At 34.1% G+C, this 25,142-nt stretch overlaps 1 protein-coding gene across 1 annotated transcript; it reads right to left on the bottom strand.

Annotated features, from left to right (window-relative positions):
- Nucleotides 1-428: 428 nt before the first annotated feature.
- Nucleotides 429-5,160, bottom strand: LOC126265922 (uncharacterized). The gene is made up of 4 exons (XM_049968834.1): nucleotides 5,157-5,160; nucleotides 4,849-5,099; nucleotides 969-1,595; nucleotides 429-800 (listed from the first exon to the last, which is right to left on the bottom strand). The coding sequence occupies exons 1-4, from the start codon at nucleotides 5,158-5,160 to the stop codon at nucleotides 546-548; spliced, it is 1,137 nt and encodes a 378-aa protein (XP_049824791.1). The 3' UTR covers nucleotides 429-545.
- Nucleotides 5,161-25,142: the final 19,982 nt, after the last annotated feature.

Here is a 25,142-nt window from a genome sequence, read left to right as displayed (position 1 = left end):
AATGTGTACTATTTTCTGGGTCTTCTGTATTTATTGACTTGACAAGTATCGCTATCCAAATCCGTCGAGCCGAAAATTTACAAATAAACATAAAAGATTAGCTTTTATTTCTAATTTTTTACTTCATATATTTCTTTTACTAACCTTTAATTTTTAATTAGAAATAAAGAGAGACATTTTACTAGGAATTAATGATAAACAAGCTATCGCCAAGAGGAATAATTGCTAGAACAAAAATGGTTATCAAGCAGAACAAAAAAAAAAAAAAAATAAACAAACAAGTACACATGTAAATTATGTGAAAATATTGATTTTATTTGTAAAAACTTGAATAGGTGAAAGGAAGATTTTGGGAGTGATGAAAATAATCATTGTAATTGTCTGTGTCTGGAGTCTAAAGTGGGAAGTTTTAAAGAAACTACTAGTAATTCTTAAACAACCAGAGAAAGATACTAGAGCTAATAATGGCTAAATATTTATTTGAAATTACTAATTGTTTCAGTTCAGTTTCACTGAAGATGTCCCCGTATTTATCCAACAGCGACTCAAGTCTGGTCTAACGTCAAGTGTGGTGGAGTTGCAGTGAGATTGTGGACTTTGTGAGGCTTGAATATTTGAGTCCAATTTATTTCGTGAGCGAACGATGCAATCCATTCGCGTCCAAATAGAGAGTCGTAATCGTCGTCGATGGCATATAGGTCGAGTTCACGTGTTATCGTGCCCAACGTGACGTGGACTGTGACGTAGCCCTTACATACGAGACGATGATGTGAATAACTGATGAACTGGCGATTGGTTGACTGCAAAATATAGTTGGGTCAATTGTCTTATAGCTTATGATGCCGCACGGTGCGCCTGTGTCGAGTTCCATTTCGACTGGCTTCCCGTCGATCTGCACGTGAAGTATTTGCTTCACATACAGATGTTTTGAGAGCGTTTACATCTTCTAATGTGTTTAAATATCTTACCGAATCCACTGCTTCCGCTGGCTGCTCCACAGTTTTGATTTGGTAATTTTTAGTTGCACTTGAGTTCCCCGACCTGCAAACTCTTGCGATTCGTCCTTTTCTTTGGCAGATGTGACATTCAGCTTCGCGGAAAGGGCATTGTCTTCTTCGACTGTGTGTGGCTCCACAACCATTGCACGCTGACCAATTGTTTCCGTCTTTACCACGCTTCCGCGATGCACTGCGTGATGCTGGGTTTGGATTCCGGCCTCTCGATGCAGAGCGACCGCGGACAAATGGTTTGCCTCTCTTCACTTGGACCGGAGTAGATATGAGTGCGTGTGTCGTTTCGTTGTACGTAGACGGCCCAGTCAACTTGATTGCCTCGTGTGACGGTGGATGTTGACTCGTTGTTGACTGCAGCGGCAGCTTCTGCGACCGAAGCCTTGAGCGCATTAGTGAGCATACTTGTGATCGCCTGAAGCAGCGCGGTCGGTACCTCCTGTTCCACATCCTGACTTGTGTTCGCTCCGTCTTTTCTTCCCATCGTAATGGCGGCACTGGATTTTTGTTCCTCTTGCACGTGGGGTTACACTTACACCGATTTAATTCGACTGTAATCCCTTCTTCTTCATCCCACTTCTGACACTAAATATCGGTTTTCTAACTTAATGTTTATTAACGTAACTAAATTTGTTTGTTATGGCACAACACAATATAATAAGACACCATTCGTACAAAAGTGACATTACGCTCTTTTTGCTAATAATAACTAAAATTAAGTGATAGTCAGAGACCTCTCTCTGGTAACATTGTACACTAAATTTGACGCGGGCCATTCAAAATAATATGCATACACGACAATTTGCTTATCAAATATTTGTAATGTAGAAAAGGTGATTATGAAGCTGAACGGTCTGAAACCCGATTGCAAAATACTGAAACGATACAACTAAAACTATGCTGACTCGTGACAATGATTTAGGCAATCGCCTCGTTCTTCAGTAACTACTTATTTCGTCGCTGAAAGCCTTCCAAAGAAATATCACGCCTAAATCGCTATATTAAAATATCGAGATCTTACTATTGTACTATGGAACTAAGTATAACTTGTTTGGATAGTAGGCAATACCTAAGGAGGCTAGTTTGGAGCGAGAAACAATTTTAAGTACTAACAACTAACAGTTAATCATAGTGGTAAAAACATGAGATGTTTTCGGTTTGTGGTATTGCTCACATTGTACGACTTGAAGACAAAATGTATATTATTGTTTATAAAAATTTGTAGACATTTTGAAATATTTGATAAAAAAGAGAATTTCTTTGTTTAACGGTCAGAGACAGACCCGCAGTTACACTTCGAATTCAGCATGGCTTCTTACTCCCTCTACTTTTTACCTCAATACCAGTTGCATATAATTTTGAGTCAACATATTTTTATGTTTAAATGTGTGATCTTTTTATTTTTGTTGTTTATTGAATAATTATATAATTTATTCATATTAATAGACATGTATTGCTTTGAATGCTGTTTTTGTGAAATATATTCTTATTTTTGAACTTCTAATGACGAATGCGATACAGTATCTTACTTTCGTACGATATGAATATAATTCTTAATTACCAACATTTTATATAATAATTAAGTAATAATAATATTAATATCCGATTCAAAATGCATAATATGAACGCAGTAGTATTCTGCGAGTCTATTGCACCAATACATCTGAAAACATTAACTTACTATTGTCGCATCTGAACACTTGTACAGTTTATAATATTCTCCCTTCGACTCCCACACACTCACTGCAAGCGAATAGAGCCTACAAAGTGTAACTACAGATCTGACGCAGACCGTACTATCGGATGCATAAGTGGTCTGCCACTTTCTGAAGCCACTTTCTGTTGCCGTGCATCGTTTTGGTTCAAAAACTGAATTAGTATAAGTTTTGACACTGCCTGAAGTGTATCGAAATTACAGAATAACATTTTATACTATAAATAGGACTACAAGGATTGAAATAGGCCAAATTATTAACTAATTTTAGCTTTAGTAATTCAAAGAATATTTTTTGAGTTTTATTGAAATTGTTGTATTACAATATTTAAAGCGATTAAATAATTAACAAATATTAAAATATTCTTAATTAATATTTTAAAAGTGATTTAAATTATTTATTATTTGAGTTAATGTGATATATTTTGAAAATATTTAATACACAAAAAATGAAATAAAGAATTTTCATAACAAAAGCAAGTATTTACGAAACGTAAAATAGTGCATATTAAAACATTTTAAATGTTATGAACAGATATAATAAAAAAGATCGAGTGATTAGAAATTGTTCGTGTCTATGAGTTGAAATTTAACGATATACGACAATTGCTTAAATGTTATCAGTATGTAATGTTCTATTTAATAATAATAGGAAATTGTTAATTATATTTACTCTTATGCTGTTAAATAAATAGTTAACGGTGATGATTCCAACATCCAGTTACTTTTCTAAAACTTTATTTTATGGACAATTTTGCTATTAATTTCTTTATGTAGATTAAAATTAAAACAATAAAAAACAATAGTTATTAACAATTAACATACATTTAATTGTAAAAAGCGACGAAATCAGAATTTGGATCAATGAATTCAAAAATACCACTTTGGTTTTATCAAAAAAGATCCTCACTCTTGTTTTTCATTTATTGTTTCTTTGAACATTATTTGTTATTGTATCTTATAACTCATTCATTATTTGTAATCTGTTTCTATAAATGATATTCTTTAAATGTTGTTGCATACAATTTAAATAGCCTCGAGTGTAAGACATTAAAAAAATGTATACATTAGGTTATATAATTTTGTAATTACAATTATTTAATTTTTTTATTATTGATATTTATTTTAAACAAATAAATTAAATATCAATTTTGTAAATGAAAATAAAAAAATTATAAGATTAAGATATAATATATTTATTGAGTAAACATATAATGTTTATTCATTCTATCGTTTCCAGATTCTATCAGTTACACATATTTTGTATTTTTTTATTTATTTAAATTGTTTTTGAGATTCTATACGTAATATTATACAAATATTTAGAAATTTGAGAAAAAATAATTGGATAAATAGAATGACTAAATTATATGAATTACCTGATTTTTAAAATTATTTTATACTTTCACTATTTTGACATATTTTTATCAACAATGGATTTTTTAAAAATTATTTATATTACTCAATTTAATAATTATTTCTAAGTAAGTGTGTATTTTGTATTCGGAAAGGTACTGCTATTTATATTAGCCGCGAAGTAAACAAGTGTTTTGTCTTTTTTGTTATTAAAATTGAATATAAGAAAGAAACTGGCTACGAATCTCCAACATTGTTTTTGATATATAATTTGAAATTAATATATGACATATAATTCACAAAATTCACGTCGTGTTTCGATTCGATTCTTAAATCAAAATCATCTTAGGCCTCAGAAAGTCGGTTTGCAGAATGGTCATAATGTTTCCCAATTCATTTTATAATCACAAAATTGTATTTATTTTATTATATGGAGCATTAAATTGCAATAACAATCTTTTAAATTAAAATACCTAAAACATTAAATCATATGTTCTCTTCCTTCGCTACATATAAAATTCACTTTTTCCCTTGTTCTTTAAGAAAAATTATTCCCATACGCGTTTCTTTGTTTAGATTCATATTTGTTGACTTATATTCGCAATAACCATTCACACTGAATCGACAACACATTTTGGGAATCTCATCTTACGATGTGATGTGGAGTATGCAATAATTATTCGATGAGCATTCTGTCTAAAAATGCTCCGTATTCGCAGTGCGCGGCACCTTGCTTAAGGCGTAACGCGAAGCATGCAACTGACTCACCCTTGAGTTGTTGTATTTGGCGAAACTTAACACTCTTTGCGTATTTGTTCTTGTCTGCATCGAAATGAGCGAGCGGATCTGTGGATACGTGAGTGACTCTGGCTCGAGAGGAGAGATGAGGAATTTCAGGGGATTGTTTAGCTCTACGGTCATATGAACTCGTGCGTAACTGGCGTGCTGACCTTCCGGAACTTGGCTCAGTTCTAATGCCCAGTCGAAGCGTTTAAAGTAATCTTCAACGGTGATGCCATCTGATAAACAAAACAAAATTGTCTGATTTACGTTTTACACCTCTGGATGAGTAATACACATGTTATGAATGTGATAAAGTGATTCTACTAACCCAAAAACTGGGTGTTGGACCGACCAATTGCGTAGAATTCGGTTCATCGAACGATCCATGGAACAGCATAAAATTGAGCAATCGCTATTTTGTGGGGGGGTTTAAAGAGAATTGCTCCGTCGTAAATATTAAGATTTCTACGTATATAGAAATGAATTTGACGCGGAGTGAACCAACCGTAGCATAGTGACTCTACCTCTAAATTTGCATTTACTGGATACTCTTGGTGCCACGAAAATTACTTTCGCACCCTCACAGTGATGAGTGATATAAACCAGTGCATGTGACATGTGTCGAAATATAGTGAAATGTGATAACATCAACAAAACAAATAGAATTTTTGTGTTCGGGTAGTACTTAACTGAAGTGGTCAAGGCGATGGGTGCGAATCAGTATACATTTGGAAACGCTAGAAATTGTGGTTCAGTTTTGATGGTTGAAGTTTTGGTGTAATTTGTAGTAAACTCTTAAAGGTAAGTTTTTTATTCAAATTTTGTTTTTTTTATTGCTGTATTCTCATGTCATCAATTAATTAATAAATTTTTACTTGTATCTGTCACATTTTTGATATTATTTCCTATTTTTGTGTCCTTGGTTTTCCATTGGATGCGTCTGGATGGATCTGTATTTCGTGTTCATTGTTGTTGGTTGTTCTTCCCGTGAAATTACGAATAAAAATTGAGAATGTGTTATGTTCATTTCAAATCGAAATTAGTGAATTTAATATAAATAAGATATTTTGTTTTTTTATTATTAACACATATATTATTGTATACAAAAATAAAATAAAAGCAATGTTAATTCTAGAAAATGCCAAAAACGCGTAGATTTGCTTCTTGGCTTCAGAAACGTTTCAACAGAAAATCCAAAAACGAAGTCGACAATTAATAGAGCTGCTGTATAGGAAACATTTTTAATAGGAAGTACCTAAACACACTTAATGGAATTATTTAAAGTAACGTATCCATTAATATCTAAAAACTTATATTATAAAATTCAAAATAAATTGGATGAGATGTATTTATAGTACTATTACTGAAATCTTTATTGTTATTAATGATTTTATGATAATAGGTGTGGAACGTATCGCTTACTTTGGAAGAAGCTGCATTTCATAATATAATCGGATATGTAAGATAAAAACATACTAAATTATAACATAATAAATATCATATATTTTAATTTAAACAGTTAAACAAGATCATTTTTGAGTGATTTTGAAAACCACTTTCTATAGTTACAAAAACTATTAATAAATTACTCTCAATTCGGTCTCTTTTATGTTTTAAATTTATCCTTCAACTTCTCGTTGATTACTCCTAAATTGACAGATGGTTTCTTCGGCATACTTGGTAATTCATCCATAATCAAATGTCATCTAGCAATGGCACTGACTTCAATTTAAAAGCCATTTTAAAAAGTAGGTGAATGTGATATAAAATGAACTGTGGTCTTATAAAAAACGGCAACAATTTAAACAATATATACTGATATTGTTAGCTGTAAACATTTTGAGGTGTATCGAAGTATTAAACTTGGACCGTCACATTCTGTTACCGTGCATCGTTTTGGTTCAAAAACTGAATTAGTATAAGTTTTGACACTCTCTGAAGTGTATCGAAATTACAGAATAAGATTTTACACTATAAACAGGACTGCAAGGATTGAAATACGTCAAATTATTAACTAATTTTGTAAGCTTTAGTTATTCAGAGAATATTTTTTGTGTTTTGTTGAAATTGTTACAATAACTACAATATTTAAAGCGATCATTTAAATAACAAATATTAAAATAATCTTAATTAATATTATTTTGAATTATTTTAAAAATGATTTAAATTAGTATTTGAACCAATGTGATAAAAATATTTAAAATATTACATACAAGAAACAAAAATTAACTATTTTCATAACAAAATCAAGCATTTACAAAACGTAAAATAGTGCATATTGAAACACTTTAAATGTTATGAACAAATATAATAAAAAACATCGAGTGATTACAAATTGTTCCTGAGTTGAAATTTCACGATATACGACAATTACTTAAACGTTATCAATATGTAATATTCTATTTAATAATAATGGCAAATTATTAATTGTATTTACTTTTATGCTGTTAAATAAATAGTAAACGGTTATGATTCACAACACCCAGTTACTTTTTAAAAACTTTATTTTATAAACAATTTTACTATTAATTTCTTTATGTAGATTAAAATTAAAACAATAAAATAACAATAATTATTAACAATATAAAATACATTTTGTTGTAAAAAACGACGAAAACAGAATTTGGATCTATGATTCAAATATACCACTTTGGTTTGTTAAAAAAAAATCCTCAGTTGTTTTTCAATTATTGTTTCTTTAAACATATTTGTTATTGCATCTTAAACTCATTCATCATTTGTAATCTGTTTCTATAAATAGTATTCTTTAAATGTCGTTGCATACAGTTTAAATAGCCTCGTGTGTAAGATATTACAAAAAATGTATACATTAGGTTTCCATGTTATATTATTTTGTAATTACAATTATTTAATTTTTTTATTATTGATATTTATTTTATATAAATTAAATATTGTAAATGAAAATAAAAAAATTATAAGATTAAGATATAAGATATTTATTAAGTAAACATATATAATATATTAGTTATAATAATGTTTATTCATTCTATCGTTTCCAGATTCTATTAGTTACACATATTTTGTACTTTTATTATTTATTTAAATTGTTTATGAGATTCTGTACATAATATTATACAAATACACTATTATGACATATTTTTATCAACAATGGATTTTTTAAAAATTATTTTTACTACTCAATTTAATAATAATTTCTGTGTGTGTGTATTTTGTATTCGGAACGGTACTGCTGCGATGTATACAAGTGTTTCTTTTTGTCTTTTTCGTTATTAAAATTGAATATAAGAAACTGGCTGCGAATCTAAAACATTGTTGTTGATACATAATTTGAAATTAATATATGACATATAATTCACAAAATTCACGTCGTGTTTCGATTCGATTATTAAATCTAAATTATCTTAGAACTCAAAAAGTCGGTTTGCAGAATGGCCATAGTCTTTCCCAATTCATATTATAATCACAAAATTGTATTTATTTTATTATATAGAACGTTAAATTACAATAACAATTTTTAAAATTAAAATACCTAAAACATTAAACCATACGTAGAGGTTCTCTTCCTTTGTTATATGTAAAATTCACTTTTTCCCTTGTTCTTTAAGGAAAATTATTCGTATATGCGTTTCTTTGTTTAGATTCATATTTGTTTGCTTCTATTCGCAATAACAATTCACATTGAATCGACAACACATTTGGGAATCTCATCTTACGATGTTGTGTGGAGTAGGCAGAGCACGATAATACAGAACATGACCGCATACCGCCTGACGCCAATGAAGTGGCAGACCACTTATACATGCGATAGTACATAACCTGTCTGTGAGTGTAAAATTTTTGAATATATACTTGGATTCCGTAATACGCAGATCCTCTATCGAATTCCTTTTTCAATCGGGGATCTATACATATATACATTCTTACTCTTTTAGATCCTTGATCCGCAATTGTTTCCTTCTTTTTGATGGTTGTTGAACAATTATTTCGTTATCCAATTCATTAAACTCATCAATTCCATAAAACTCTTCAGTCGGTTTTCTCTTTCCTGCATCTTCAATCACAGAAATTGTCTTATTATGGTATTTTATGGAAGAGTTGCAATACTCCATAGAAGATCTTTTAGGCAGATCTGTCTATAACTTTTAGTTTGATAAGAAAAATATTCAAATCTATTAGACTATATGCTCAACATTTGCTTATCAACACATTTTATTTCCTTTCCTCATAAAATAACAATTTAATTTTTCATTTGTCCTAAGGAACTTAAAACTTGGTAGAAAGTTATCTTGGTTGAATGCTGAAAACAAAAAATTGAAATTAGTTATCCAATTTATTAAAGTATTTATATATAATAGTTAAGATAAAAAATATAATATAATATAATTTATATACTAATTTATTGTGAGTGTAAAAGATTGTGACAACATTTAAAGCAGAAAAAACATCTTGGAGATAACTTGTGATAACTGATCATATTTAAATAACCAAAAATAATTATAAATATTTTGCACTGCTATTTTGAACAGTTAAAATTTGTAAGATAACCTTTGTACAATAAGATAAAATTTAAAATTTATTAGAGTATATGTCCAACATTTACTTATCCATATATTAATGAAAATTTATGTTTTTCCAATAGAAAACTGGACTGTAGTAACTGCACTTTTAAAAACACACAATCGGTATGATACTATGCAAAATTCGTTTATAGTAAATATGACACTGACCTTTTATATTTACATTTCTGATTCATTTCATATCCTTTCCTCATACATTTCATCTCATTACATGCCAGTTTAAATTTTCATTTGCCTTAAGGAACTTTCAACATGGTGGGAAGCTTTTAAATTTCTTGGTTAAATGCTGAAAAGGAAAAATCAATATTAGTTATTCAGTTTATTAAGATAATTTTAGATAATACTTAGTTATACATTAGACCATATGTTCAGCATTTGCTTATCTACATATTAATAAAAATATATATTTTTACCACACAAAAATGGACAGTTGCAATTATACTTTTAAAAACACACAATCGGTATCATACAAAGCAAAATTAATTTACAGTAAATGTGAGACTGACTTTTTATATTTACGTTTCTTATTCATTTCATTTCCTTTCAGTCCAATTTAATTTCTCTTCTTGCGCCGATGCTATTCTCAGTTTATTCACCGAACATAATATTACAATTGGAACTTTTCGAAGCGTGGCTTATAACGGCTTCTTTGAACTAAACCTTCACTGTTAAACAGTAGTTGTGCCAACCTGAAACTGGTTATGCAACGCAGTTCACCTTCGTGTCGCTACAAATATTACAATAATATTATTGTCATTAAAATCACCGGTAAAGTTGCAGAATCCGTCACTCTAAGGAACATTATCTAGTGCATGCGTCGTGAGGCGCTGATTTCGCGCTTCTTGAACATTTTGAAGTGCAGTGTTGTTGGTTTGCAACAGTCAAAATATACGAGTCATTTTTTATGGTTGAATTATTGTTGTGTTGTTGTGTATGTATTATACTTTTTATTTTTTTGGTAAGTATATTATTTCTTCTAATTTGATGATTATTGCTCATTATTAAAATACTTTATACTTTACAGATTATATTCTCATGGCGTTTTTAAAAACAATATATTATTCCTATTCTTCTGCTAATTACTTTCTTAATTTATTTGTATGTTCATTTAATATATTTTACTTTATAGATCTTTCTCATTTTTAAAATATTATACTTTTATTCCTTTAGTAAGATTATTTTTAATTTGTTAGCAGTCATATTTTAAGTTATCTTACTTTATAGATTATTTGTGTGCTGCATTTATTATTTTTTTTTGTACAATCTTAATTTATTGATCGGGTCGTTAATTAATTAATATATTTTACTATATAGATAATTGTATTGTATTTAATTAAAAATGTTTTTAATTTTTATTATTTTTTAATTTATTCCAATTTATTAATAAATTTATACTATATTTGCATTGAACAATTTTTTTCGAGTTACATAGACCATGACTGTTCCTCGGAAGATCTGTTTCCATCATACCTCCACGAATTCATATGGAGAAATAAATTTAAAAATCATAATATGTTTATGAGCATTTTAAATTGTATTAGGGAGCAATATCCAGTGGAATAGATTTTTTTGTTTTAATTGATTTTGTTTTTTATTATAAAAAATATAAATATATCTTTTTTGTTAATTTTATATTAATGTTGTAAATTTACCTAATTTACCTTTGAAAATTTACCTAATTATTTAATAAAGAACTTTTAATTAGATAGTTAAATTACCAAAGAAATATAAATAAAAAATGAATATACTAATTAATAAAGTGATTTGAATTTTATCTCTTTTCGAATTCAACCACATAAATAATATAAGTCATACATGAAAAACATAATAAATTACATATATATTTTTCTAAAAATCATTTCTCTACATATTTCGTTAAAAATGAAATCTGGCAACTATGCTGTCAAAAATCTCCGAAATTGACGATTTCAAATCAAGTTGACGCATGCGCTAAAAATATTCCTTAGAGTAACGGATTCTGCAACTTTACCAAATCACCTTATAGTTTTTAGTGTTTTAGTTAAGTTAATTTTCTGAAGTTGACTAGGCAAAAAATAAATAAGGTTGGTAACAATGCCAAACGAATTTATTTATATTAATCGTAAAATAGTCGCAAAATTGTATAAAATTTATTTTAAAATATCTTAATCTATGCGTTACTTGATTTTTAACATAACTGATTTCTTTTCGAACCCTCATCAAGTGCCAAGGTGTTGTCGCACAGTTGGTTCGTAGTTTAAATGGTTAGATTTCTTCATCATTGATATCTTGCGTAAATTAAATCGTTGCCTATAATCTGTTGTAACGAGTCTTTCAAAAAGACTTTGGTTTTACCGATTTTACATCTCTTTAATCGAATTACCATCGGTAACCCGTTACATCAATTGTTGTCAGGTGTGTCCCCTAAAAATAAGAACTGACACATAAATTGGTGTCACTTGTGTCTCCTAAAAATAAGAACTGAAACATAAATTGGTGTCAGTTATGTCTCCTAACAATAAGAACTGACACATAAACTGGTGTCTGGTTAAAGTTTATTTGTTAAGAAGTTTAAGATTAAACAACAAGGATTTGTGTACCTATTGACTTTACATGTTTTTATTTTAATTTAGTATCATTTACCAGTTTGTTGTTGTTTTAATTGTTAATATTTGTAAGTTGGTTTTGTTAAGTAAATATAACATTAAGTCAAATTTATGAACAAAATGATTAGTTTGAAATTTGTAGTAACTGAAAAATTTTAACAACACAAATCTCCGGTATTGACAAAATCACGTCATTTGTTGTTCATTTAAATAGTGTACGTTTAAATAGTGCAAACTTTGTTGATAATTCTTTTTATATAAGTAAAAATCCTATTTCTTTCTTTTCTTTTGTGTCACTCAGTTAAATAAAATGGATTTAAAATAGCCCAAAAGTATCTAACAACAACAAGTTTTGCATTAGTATTTTCTTCTAGATTCTCATGTTGGTAAAGATTTGGCCGATCTTGATTCCTGTAAGTTTGGTTTTAGTTCCAAGCACCAAATGTTGTTGGACTATATAAAGGTGTAGTATATTTTTGCAAATTTCAAGGTTTTAATGTTTAGTATTAACGTAATTATGCGAAAATTTCTTAATACTATGATTTATTACCATTATATTTTTTCTAATAAAACTATCTCTAATTAGCTCTATTGTGTTTTCGATTTCAGTGGCAACAAATAAAAAAAATAGATTCATCTATCTATCTATTAGTCTAGATAAGTGTTAAAGTGATCTATCCTTAAATATTTAATTGATGTATTATGTATCATTTATATATAGTATGTTTTTTTTTTCATTTTTTTGTTTTTATCATGTATATATAATAAAATTTATTATAGACAGTTTCCCACCCTTTATAAAGTGACAGATGGACAAAACGAAATCTGTAATCTATAAGAAATGACAACACCGTATTCAACATGGCAACATGGACGCATCCCGAAATTGTGCTCGGTAATGTTTCTTGTTTATAACATTAGGTTGGTACTTTTTAGTTTTTCTATGTGGGTGTTCTGCGAATGTCACGGTGACACTGTCACCAGTGTGGCCATTTCGGAGACAAAGTATGTACAAAGTGTCAGTTGCTAGTGGAACATCCACGAGGTGGTTGGTTAATTTTCCAATTTTTTCTTCGTCATCCCCAGGGATACTGATTGTATAACGTGTGCTATATTTGTCCTGGTGACGGTGAGTGTTCCTGTTTGTATTTTAATTTATGTACTGTAGTTTGAAACTGAGGAAAACCGAGGACCACGTGTTGGTGCATAAAACTTTAGTGTCTAAGAGTCGTGGTTTCTTCGAAGGCACCCCATCTGAAAATCTTCTGGTGCTCTAAATTAAGAATATGGAGGGATTTAACGTAACATAAATTGTTTTGGTTCATATTAATTTATCAATTTGAATATGTAAAATTGGTAATAATTTTAGGTGACGTTGACAATGACATATCTGTTTAATTGGAGGTTAAAAAAATAATTTTTACACGCGATGCCCCATAATGCTGTTTTTGCAATTTATGTAAGGTACGACATGAATTATTGAAGGTTATAAACCTTTTCTTTATTTGTATATGATAAGAATATGTACTTTAACATACATTTCAAACAAAGTTAAAAAATATGTTTCTGCTTAATTACTTAATTGAGAAACTGGTAATAATTATATTTAAATATTTAAGTTTAACAAAACATATTTCACTTCGAAGATAAGCTAATTGCTATTAAATAATTTTATATTCATTCATGTAAACTAGTATTCATGCAATTGAATATATTTGACTTGTCTATGTTATATAATTAGTACAAATGTTAAATTACACTAATTTAATAACTCCCGTAAGTTACGATCAATTAGATCTAATCCACGGATGAATGTTCATTCTGTACAAACCATTTTTCAATATATCTATAGTGGTCCGGGTTTATTTGTCGCCGTTTGTTGGAATTATTTCCTAACGTTTCGCTAGCACGAGTAGGTAACATCTTCAAAGGTCTAATTGTCTAAATAAAAACTTAGACAATTGATGTTCTAGAAAATTCGTTCTGTTCGTTGGCCGTTCTTATCTGCTTAGCGATTTTGTGTTTTTTGCCATTTACATAAGAGAAACCTATTTGAACCATAAAATTGAACAATTTAAGTTAAATTTAATTGATATTCTCTGAAATAATTTATAGTACGTTTCAAAAGATTACTTGAAAGTAAATAATTTTGTGACTAAAAATTAGATAATACTAATTACTTTTAGAAAAATAGTTGAAAAACGATCACTAACACAACCTTTGATAAATTATATTAAATTACTTTTTGATAAAATTGGAAAAATGTTTTTATTCACATACGTGAATATTCTAAAGAATTTTTTTTAAAACATTTTTTTTTATTTTTAGTAAATATGTGTCACATTAAAATTTATTTTTTTTATTGTAATTATATAACATTTTGAACTATTTAAAGAATTTAGAATGATTTTAACTACGTTGAAGTTTATTTGTCACCGTTTTCTATTTATAATGAAGTATTTATGAACATGTAAACAAAAAATTAATGTGCAAAATAAACTAGGCAAAATTTTGTATTGATGACCAAACTTATCGTTAAAAAAATTAATTATTTCAAAAAAAAAAACATACATTTTTAAAATTAAAAAGACTCACTCTATTTATTGCCCTTTAAAATTTTGTATATAATTCAACCTTATTTTTTATTTTAGTCATGGACGATGGAACAAAGGAAATTACCAGAATGATTTAGTTTACTGACGACATATGAGTGATCAAAGAGAATATGATATGAAGGTTAGTGATTTAGATACTTTGAGTTCTACTTAGTTCAGTTTTCGTATTATGGGTGGCACTCACCTGAAGAAATTTATATCAACAGTCACCTAAGTTTTGAGACAATTTTAGATTCAAAACCCTGCTAGGTTCTCGGTCCCTTAATCCATCGTTGAATGCGTCGACAGCCAAACTTTCCATTATTTCTTCCGTTGCAGAGGAATATCCTGCGCGAAGAAGCCTAGCCACATCAGCGGTAAATTCTTGAAGAATTTTATTAAGAATTTGATAACGATTTTTCAGATGACTGCGATAAACATACTCCAAATGTGTTTGCCCGAATCTCATTTCTAACCGGTTCACCAAGTGTACGTAATTTGTTCTTTCCAAGGCAAACATCTGCAATAGCATATCGGCAGTATCTCCCTGTAGAGCCAAAATTAGCTGCGTTGTTTTTTCAGCGTCATTCCATTCCATTTGACAGGGCTGCCGCTTCAAACTATAAAAGAAATGTTGCCCATGGCGATTTACCTTCAAGTGTTGATGGTTCAACAGGTTTCTTCTCAACATCCATTCCCTTAAGTGTTCCGGTTGTTCCCCTCATTCCCACAATTTCCACATACCTCAGCCCTTTTACACCCTGCCGCTATATGTCCAAATCCCAGGCACCTATAGCACCTGGGAACACTCTCCCAATCACGACACCGGAACGCATATATACCTACATATACTCTGCCAGACTCGACTAACATCCTTGATGACGCCGAGTCCACCTCGATGACCACCGTTCCCATATTCGCATCCTTTTTACTCACAATCCTTCTCACCGGTCGCACCTTCTCCTTGACCCTGGTTTCACTCATGCTAGCCAAGTTCTTTGCACGCAACTCATTCATGAACCTGTGGCTAGGCACACTGTGCGCCATCGACCTAGCTCGCACAACGCTCAGCCCAGCCTCATTGAATGCAGGGATAACTTGCAGACGCTCTCTTTCATCTCTGGTCACCGTTTCGATTTCGACACCTGTCTTTGTCCGACGGACCGCCTTTACTCGAATATCACCAATCTTCGGTGCCACCTCGGAAACCACCTTTGCCTTAACACTATCCCTGCTTGCCCCACTGTCCATTGAGTTGACCACGACAGCATAGGTCCTAGGTATCTTCTTCTTGGGCGCTGTAATCACCTCTAGCGCCGGTCCAGCGCCACGAATCTCTCTAACACATAACTCGAGGGACCTCCTGGCCTCCGCGAGCTGTCCGCGGCGCGTTCGGATCGAATTATAGCCTCGACAGCCTGCGCCCGAACTTCCTCGAATTGCTCCATTATGAATGTCAGCGCATCCTTAGAGACTTTGTTCTCCGCCCTACACAAGAACTCAACTAACCTCTTCTCCACCCCACGAATGACATCCAATGGTCTACCATCCCTTTGCTCAACACTGATGTTCCTCCTGATTCTCTTCTTCCCCCTCCTGATGGTATCGCCTGCCTCACTCATACTGTATGCACTCGTTTCCTCGTCCATACTCTCTACAGGGTGGCTGTCCTCGAGGTCAGCTATGTTTCCCTGCGAACTCATTCAATGCCTGTGCACTTACTCCCACACAAAAAAAGGGCCAAAAGGGCCGTAACCCAACCTGAACAATACCACCTAAGAAGGCAACCTTTACAGTATCTATATATCAAATTTCACCGAGATCGCACCACGAACAACCGAACCACAGACAACACGTGGTCAAAAGGGCCGCAATGTGCCTATCCAAAGATGGACTCCAAAGTACCTATATATTAACTTTCACCCGGCTTGCATCAAAAGCCACCAAGAACCGCTATTAGAGGAGCGCACAAAGGCCGTACCCAGGACCGAAGCTTGCTCCCGAAAGAGCACTCCCAAACACACTCACACACCAACTCTCATTCAGATCAAGCCGCAAGAAACCAAATTATCACGGGCGGGGTGGCCAAAAGGGCCTACACCCAGAAATCCACACAATTCGCGTGAATCGCACCTAATTAACCCCAAAAACACCATCCGATGTCGAAAAGGCTCAACGGACAAAAAGTTTACTCTTTCGGCCAACAGGGCCAACGAAGCCGCCGAAAGACTTGAACCTCCCGGTGGCTTAGTGGGTCGTCCCCCCCGACCAGTCGTCGGGGACGACACGGGTTCGAATCCCGGATCAACCTCTCACTTTTTTGCGATTTCACAAATGACCCAAAATTTTTCCCGACCCACGTAAAAGCCTGTTCCACTCACCCTGTACACTCCAAACGTCAGCAAACTCACTCCTGCAACCGAGCACCTTCGAAACACACGTCACACTCGCGTCAACAAATATTTTTCCAATTCGATAGCTGCGGAGCTCCACGACGGCACGTCCTTACCCTACGACGGTATTTCAGACAACGCCCACACTGGGGTGTAGCCCGCGCCTTTCTCTTTTGCTTCACGGAGACTCGCAACCCTGCGAGTGAGCTAAGCTTGAAGATGTCATTGAAAGTGCCCACCCTGCTAAGGTGGACGGTCACCAGCGGCCAGAGATTTTCCCCCCTTCTCATACGGTATACGGCGGTAACCGGAAATCCCAGCTCCACCAGCTCCGTGAACACCATAGGCTCAGTGACTAGGTAACGTTACCCTTTTCTAATATTCGGGTGGCCCTACGATGGTCCGTGACCCCCTCCGGGTACACGCAAACCCCCGACGACTTGTTTTTGGCCAGTTTCAGCCTCACACACTCAACCTCAAACTTGCTCCTCAGCTCCGGCCACACCGAATTATCCCTGATATGGATCGGAACTGCCTTCAGGTTATGAGCCGCAGGCTCAGCGTTGGTTGAACTCATTTATTCAATATATTCGACACTCCTAATACAGCGTGTATTACCCTCTGGGTACACCATAGAATTTACGGACTTAGAGAATTTTGCGGATTTGTGTATTTTTGGACTTTGAAATTTTTGGGAAAAGTTTGCGGATTTGACTTTGAATTTTTTTTTTTTGGGTGTTTTGGACCTAGAGATTCCTCAAGAATTTATACAATTTTAGTTTAGTGAGTTCTTGAGCTGTGATTTCTTAGTCGGTCGAACAGGCGAACCTGAGATATTTATACTTGGCGGTAGCAAACAATCTCTAACAGTCTTGGTTGAACTCATTTATTCAATATATTCGACACTCCTAATACAGCGTGTATTACCCTCTGGGAAGGAATTACGTAATGGCAGTGGTTATGCTCATATCGCGAGCACAATGACATGTGAGTTGCGCAGGAAGCAACTCGGGTACCTATGCGCTATACAGTAGGAAAAACGGTTGACCCGTCTGAATTTAGAGAGAGACATCACGCATGACAGAGACAGACAGAAGTCTGTTCTATGGTGGGAGACTTACTGTCTCTATTGCACCTTCGCGGACGATCAACTACTAATCATTCCAGGCAAGTCAGCTAAGGAAATTGAGAGAAAGTGGCAGATCGTCTGGGAAGCCTGCAAAAATTGGGAGGTGGACAGCGCGTCCACTCATAACGAAACGGAAACAACAGCAATGTTCATAGACAGACAGGGACAAATTAGACCACCGACAGTAAAAATACGAGACAATAGGATTGCCACGTCAGACAACATAAAATATCTAGGGATAACGATAGACAAAAGACTAACATTTAAGACACACATCCACGACATAAGAGTACGGGCGACGTCAGCAACAAACTCGATCCTTGGGCAAATTACACGACAATATGGACATGACAAAGACATCATAAAGACAATAATAACATCAGTGCTCGAGCCCGCAGTACTATACGGATGTGAAATATGGGGCGACAGAGCCGACAAAGTCCACAATAAAAAACAAATTAACGCTGCAATGAGACCGGCTCTACTATTGGCAGCACGGGCATACAGGACCACACCGATAAACGCTATAATCGGCATCCCCCCTGGTGGATCAAAGCTAAGGAAAAGCACAGAAATGCATTCACACATAGAACGGATATAAATAAAGTAAGACTAAAAACAATAGACAAACCACACCCGACCACACTTGAGAATATCCAGACAAGCGCAACACGGCTAGGGGAAGACGGGTGGACCGACATGGCTGTCGACGCATCCACGAGACAAGGAGCGACGGGCATAGGAATATATATATACCATTACTTGGTGTCAGAAAGTAAATGAAAATACCACACACCTCGACACACACAGCGGAAACATTAGCCGTATATATAGGCCTAAAAACTGCAGAAGAACTCAATGTAACAAAGCTACACATAACTACAGACAGACAAGACACAGTAGCCCGCATATATGACAATAACAGCAAGGATAAACTGCTAAAGGACATACAACTAGAAATGGAAAAGAGATACCACAGAGGCCACAACACACAAATATCATGGACGGAAGGCCACACAAGAACGAACAATTCAAATAGAGAGGCTGATAAACTGACGAGAGAGGCGACAGATAGGCAAAACATAGACTACGACACAACACAACTGATGTACACAAGCCACAAAACAAGGAAAAAGCTGCTCCATGACGACATCATCGCATCCTGGCAACACAATTGGGATAGGGATACTGAAGGGCGAATATTTTACGGCAACTGTCAGCAGGTGGGAACGGACAGCATACGTCTCACATTCAAGGCCACACAGCTCGTCACCGGACATGGGAACAATAGAAAGTACATCACCAGATTCGTAAGACCGGAAGATTCGCCACTTTGCCCATGTGGAAGCGGTCAACAAGAGGATGTCAACCACATCAGATACACATGTACAAATGCGAAAAGGCACACAGCCAGACAAAATATACTGCTTAAATACGGAAATCTTGATATCAAACTGAGAAATAACAACAACACAAATAACAGGAAAGATATAGACAAGGCAATCGAATGGGCGGAGGAAGCCATGGATGAGGAACAAATAAACAGCAACGACTAGAGTCAACACAACGCTAATTTTTGGAGTGCGGAGATGGGATGGGTTTCCTTGACAGGGTTTCGTTAGACATAAGGAGTTAAATCAAACGTAATTTACTAAAGATCATCTAAAACCGCAAGGTGTAGATCGGCTGAAAAACTCACTAAGCCAAATATAAGCAAATGTCTCTATTGCACCACCGTCCACCGAGGTGGGCAATTATTAATATTACCAACTAGTTCATATGTTGAAACGGGAAATCGTATTTTCGGACTTTGAGATTTATTGGTGTTTGCGACAAGAATTTATACAATTTTAGTTTAGTATTGTATTATATGGTTTTGGTCAGAATTTTAATATTTTTTTTTTGAGTATATTTAAAATGTGCGACGACAGAAACACCAATTGGTAATAATAGGACACAAATTTTATTTCTTTTGTTTTTTTTTATTATTAACGCCACATCTGCTCTGATTTTTTGTAATACCATTTTATTTTTTATCTTCCTGCCAATTTTTTATATCATTGCATTGGGTAATTGGGTTTTTGAGTTGGTACCGTTTGTACCTTTAAGGCATCGGGTAATAGAAAAAGAAAGCGTCGCGACGCCAATAGTACTATACATAGGAATCTAAGAGGGAGAACAGATGGAGGAAGATGACTCCGCCAGCGCGACCTTTACGCCTAGAGGAATGGACTCGGAACCCGACATTGACGAGATCCGGTCCAACCTTCTTGAGGAGCACGACTTGAAGGTAATAAAAATTAACAAACTCAAATCAAAATACAGGCCGTTGTTTATGATTCTTACCGACAACAAAATCACACTCAAGTGGCTCAACCAGTCCATCAGACATGTTTTAAACATACGTGTGTATTGGGAGAGGCGCAATAATGAAAGGTGCATTATCCAGTGCCACCATTGTCAGCTGTGGGGACATGCAACAACCAACTGTAACAGGGCATTCAAGTGCCTGAAATGCGCCGGAGACCACGCTACATACACGTGCGAAAAACCAAAGGACATCCCGGCAAAATGTTCCAACTGCAAAGGGGATCATCCGGCAAATTCCAAAGAATGATCTGTTTACAGAAAGAAGGGTGAACAGTTCGACCAGAAGACACCCTTAGCAGCGAAGGCATCGGAACGGCTTACAAAAACAATCCCAGCGCCACTCCCCACAAAACAGGCATGGACAACAGCATGCATCAACCAGCCCAAGATGCTAAATATCCAGGAATTCCCAGCACTAAACCCACCCAAGGAGGCGCCGACGAACACCGAACAGCTAAATTGTCTAATATCAATCAAATCAATGAATTCACTCAGATTGTTTCAGAGATGGAAAAGCTGCGTACTAAGGTGAATCTGGGAGGCCTCCTGCAAGCACTAAAGGACCTAAACAGCATGTTGGACAAAAACCAACCAACCATGATTTCATGAACTTCTGCGAAACTTTCCTGGACAGCTATGTATTATTGATCCCAGGGAAAATTAAACATCATCAGCTGGAACTGTGGATCTATAAGAAGTAGATTGTCCACACTAATCCCTTTCCTCCATAAACATGACGTTGACATTCTACTAATTCAGGAGACAAGACTCATATATGTTGACAAGCTTGTTGTCAAGAACTATGTTGTTCATCGACTTGACCCAATACAGAGAATTGGTGGGGTTGCTATATTGATAAGGAGGTGCATTCCGCACACCATATTAAAGAACGTCAACGGACCAGTGCAAAATCTAACTGTAAGAATTGCACATAACATCCATTTAACATCAATATACAACTCACCATCAAACCGTCCCACTGCAGAACAAATAGACAATCTCCTCGACATCTCCAACAAGGTGATTCTGTTTGGCGACTTCAACGCACGGCATCGAGTTGGAACTGCTGCGTCAACAATGCAAATGGAGTCGCCATACAGAATTACCTGAATGACACTGTCACGCTGATCCTCTTTTTGGATGAACTAACCTGTTACCCGAACAACGGGTCAACGCCAACCACCATCGATTTTGCGTTGTGTAAAAATGTCGATGGAATCTCCCAACCCATCGTAATCCACGAACCTGATGCTGACCACGTCCCCGTCCTGATAAATCTCACATCCTTAAAATCCCGTCAACAATCCCAACAAAAAATCCTGTACAATAAAACAAACTGGAACAAATTCCGAAACTTTCTTAATACCCACACCCGAATAAACAACCACATCACCTCACCTAACATTCTAGAAGAAGAAATGGACATTTTCACACAAATATATATATACATAAGAATATAAGAAAAAGTGGGTTCAGACGAATTGAGGACACAAATACCTATCTCACTTTAAAATCCCATACGACACAAGAAATACGGGACTACAGAAGCGAAGTTTGGGAGGAAAAACTTAGGAAGCTGAATATAAATACTATGACAGGAAAATAAAAGTTAATGACCAAAAAATTGAACTAATTAACTTTACGAAAGGGTTCACTAACTCAAAAATACACTCTGGGAATCACTCTGGACAAAAGTTTTTGCCGCGATGAGGGCCACCTACCCTCTAATCAACAAGAACAGTGTCCTCAGTGTTGAGAACAAGTTGATCCTTTACAAATCGCTATTTCTATCAATAATAACGTACGGTATCCCGGTGTGGTGCTCCATAACCAAAACAAACATGCTAGTTCTTCAACGAATTCAAAAAAAAGTCCTAAGACACATTAAAAACGCCACAAGGTACGAAAGAGTTGAAGAACAGCATAACGACACAGGACTGAAAATGATAGACGAACACATAACTGACATAGCCAACAAATTTTACAAAACAAAACTGCGTAATTCACCACTAACTATAAATCTGTCAAACACAAGACACGATACCAAAAATCCTGCCCACAAACACAAACTAATCCACGAAACCCTTCCTTTATTTTATGAGTCACCATAACCTACCCATTTCTCAATCTCAAATCCATATGACCAAATTAAACAATTTGTGAAACACACAACATTCTGACAGAAATAAATAATCAGAAATTGAAAATGGGTTTTTTCATTTCCTTTTCCTCTACCCACACCCCCAATATGCTGTTGAGCCTCAAAAACTAAAAAAATAATTTACCAAATACTTTAATGATAATTATAAACAGAAAGTCTTCTAGAAACGCTCGCGTGCAAGATTGGCTCCATCTGACGTATGAAACATTCTGACGCAACTTCACAGCACAGTCCAACCATCGACCTACGTGTTCTCGGCGTCCCCACTGGACCAATCTCATTTTATTTTATATACATATATAATAATGTATTGTTGGGTATTAGTAACGTTTAAATAAATGCATTTTAGTTTTTGTAGTTTTTTAGTCGTCGGAGCGGGCCATATACCGTACGAAAAATGCTCTTCGTGTCTGGATGTTGTAAGAGATGGATGCACGACAAAGAGAGAAAAGTTTTGCCCGGTAGTAAGAATCCCTACTCTCAGAGACAATGCGCCGTGCTGGTGCGCTGGCGCACAATGTAAATTAATCTTTGCGAATGCATTTAGTAACTCTCCGTATGCGTAGGGATGTAGTTCGAGTTCTTCGGATGCTCCATTTAAATTCCGTAACTTTGTATAATTTTCAATCTGTAAAATGAAATATTTTTTGAGGGTATATCAAAAACAAAAATAAGTATTCTAAAAATAAACTACTTTTTTCAAAATAAAAATGTATCCCAAAAATTAAATAAAATATACTAAAAACAACGCATGCTAAACGCAGCAAAACCAAATGATCCCCTCCAGTCAGTTCGGCCCGCCCACATAATTGCATGTATATCTTTCCTTTTTGTTTACAAAGGGGTATTGATGTTCCGTCTCAATATGCGAGTAGACACGCTCATCATTTTTGATACGGTATATATATGTGGTTCTATATATACAACCTGCAGAGCTCCGCGACGGAAGAGTCTCTCAAAATGCACTCGGATCAAACACTTTTTGATTGATATATACATACAAAAATTAAGCATATAAAGTAAAATTTCTTCACGGACCATTGTTAGTCCGCCGGATCAGCGGTTGAGAATACCTACCAAATTATAAATAAGTATTCACTTAACGAAAATCTTTTAAAGAAATTTAAATTATTAATACAAAACATTCAAAATAACGAAATTACCTTAAAAAACAAAATCATTCTACTCAATTATGAAACAAAAAACATTTCTGAAGAAATTGAAATTTTAAAAACGAAAGATCTTTATAATCAATTAATTTAGATGTACAATACAGTTTTAGATATTTTAACTGAAATAGAAATTCCAACACAATGTCATCTGCGATCAAAAGCTACCGGTTGCCTTCATACAAAGATATCAAAGAAGTCATCTGGAAGCAGAAGTAAATCAATATGTTGGATGGTTTCCTTCAAATTCAAAACTGATTTTCAAGTATCCTGATTAGAAACAAACCATTCACGCCCATAGAACCATTTTGGAATACACGACCAGTGTTTCCGTTCTCATAAAACAACTAAAGAAAAATATCAGGATATTAAACTTCTCGTTCCATAGACAATCATCATCACCACTATTGGATTTTTCGTAAAAGCTTATCTGGTCAAGTCACATAATCCAGACGAGCCCTAAGGACTCAATCCTCAAGGAACAACAAATCCTCACCTACTACCCTCCGAATCTTTTTCCTTAGGAGGGATGAATTATATTGTAATAAATGGCAACACCACTTTGTGTCGAGCATAGTAAAAACATTCATTCTATTGTAAGTAGAGCTGTATTGATCAGGTAATCCATACTGTTCTCTGTGTTGAAACTTATCTTATATAATAATAATAATAATAATAATAATAATAATAATAATAATAAAAATTAAAGTATTCAGTTAAAATTGCTTAAAAAAGATTATTGAGATAAAATTGTTACCGGGATATTGCAGTTCCTTCCTTTTTTGCATTTTTGAATTCGTCTTCACATTTGTCATAGACATTAATTTTTGTGTTTAATTGAAATCAGAACTTATGTATCAAGTGATATAGTGCTGGGCAAATATGGAAAATTTCCCGAAGGCAGACCAAAATTGAAGATGCGCCCAAAGGCGACGAAGACTTCCAAAGGTATCATGCGTTAAACGCAGCCGAAAACCACTCCGACAAATATTCCGATTAGATAAAGAAGGCGTATTCAAGACAAGACGCCGTTCCCTTTTACAAGGACAGCAGCTTAAAACCGAAAGCAAAAAAAATAAACAAAACTGAACGTCTAACAATTGCTGGATGTGTAAATATTAATAAGTGTAAATTTTTGAAATCTTCAGTTCAGTATTTGGGTAAAGAAATTTCTACAGACGGAATACGCCCAGATCAACGGAAAATTTAGGCCTTATTTGAGGCTTCCATGCCAAACAGTGTTAGTACACGATATACTTGCCGAGTATTTTCGAAAATTTGTGCCATATTTTTCATCAAAAACAGCTTGAATAACCAAG

Source organism: Aethina tumida, chromosome 6 (assembly GCF_024364675.1).
Source record: "Aethina tumida isolate Nest 87 chromosome 6, icAetTumi1.1, whole genome shotgun sequence".
In the NCBI taxonomy this organism is placed as follows: domain Eukaryota; kingdom Metazoa; phylum Arthropoda; class Insecta; order Coleoptera; family Nitidulidae; genus Aethina; species Aethina tumida.
Note: the sequence above shows the minus strand (reverse complement) of the source record. Positions and strands in the feature narration are given on the sequence as shown.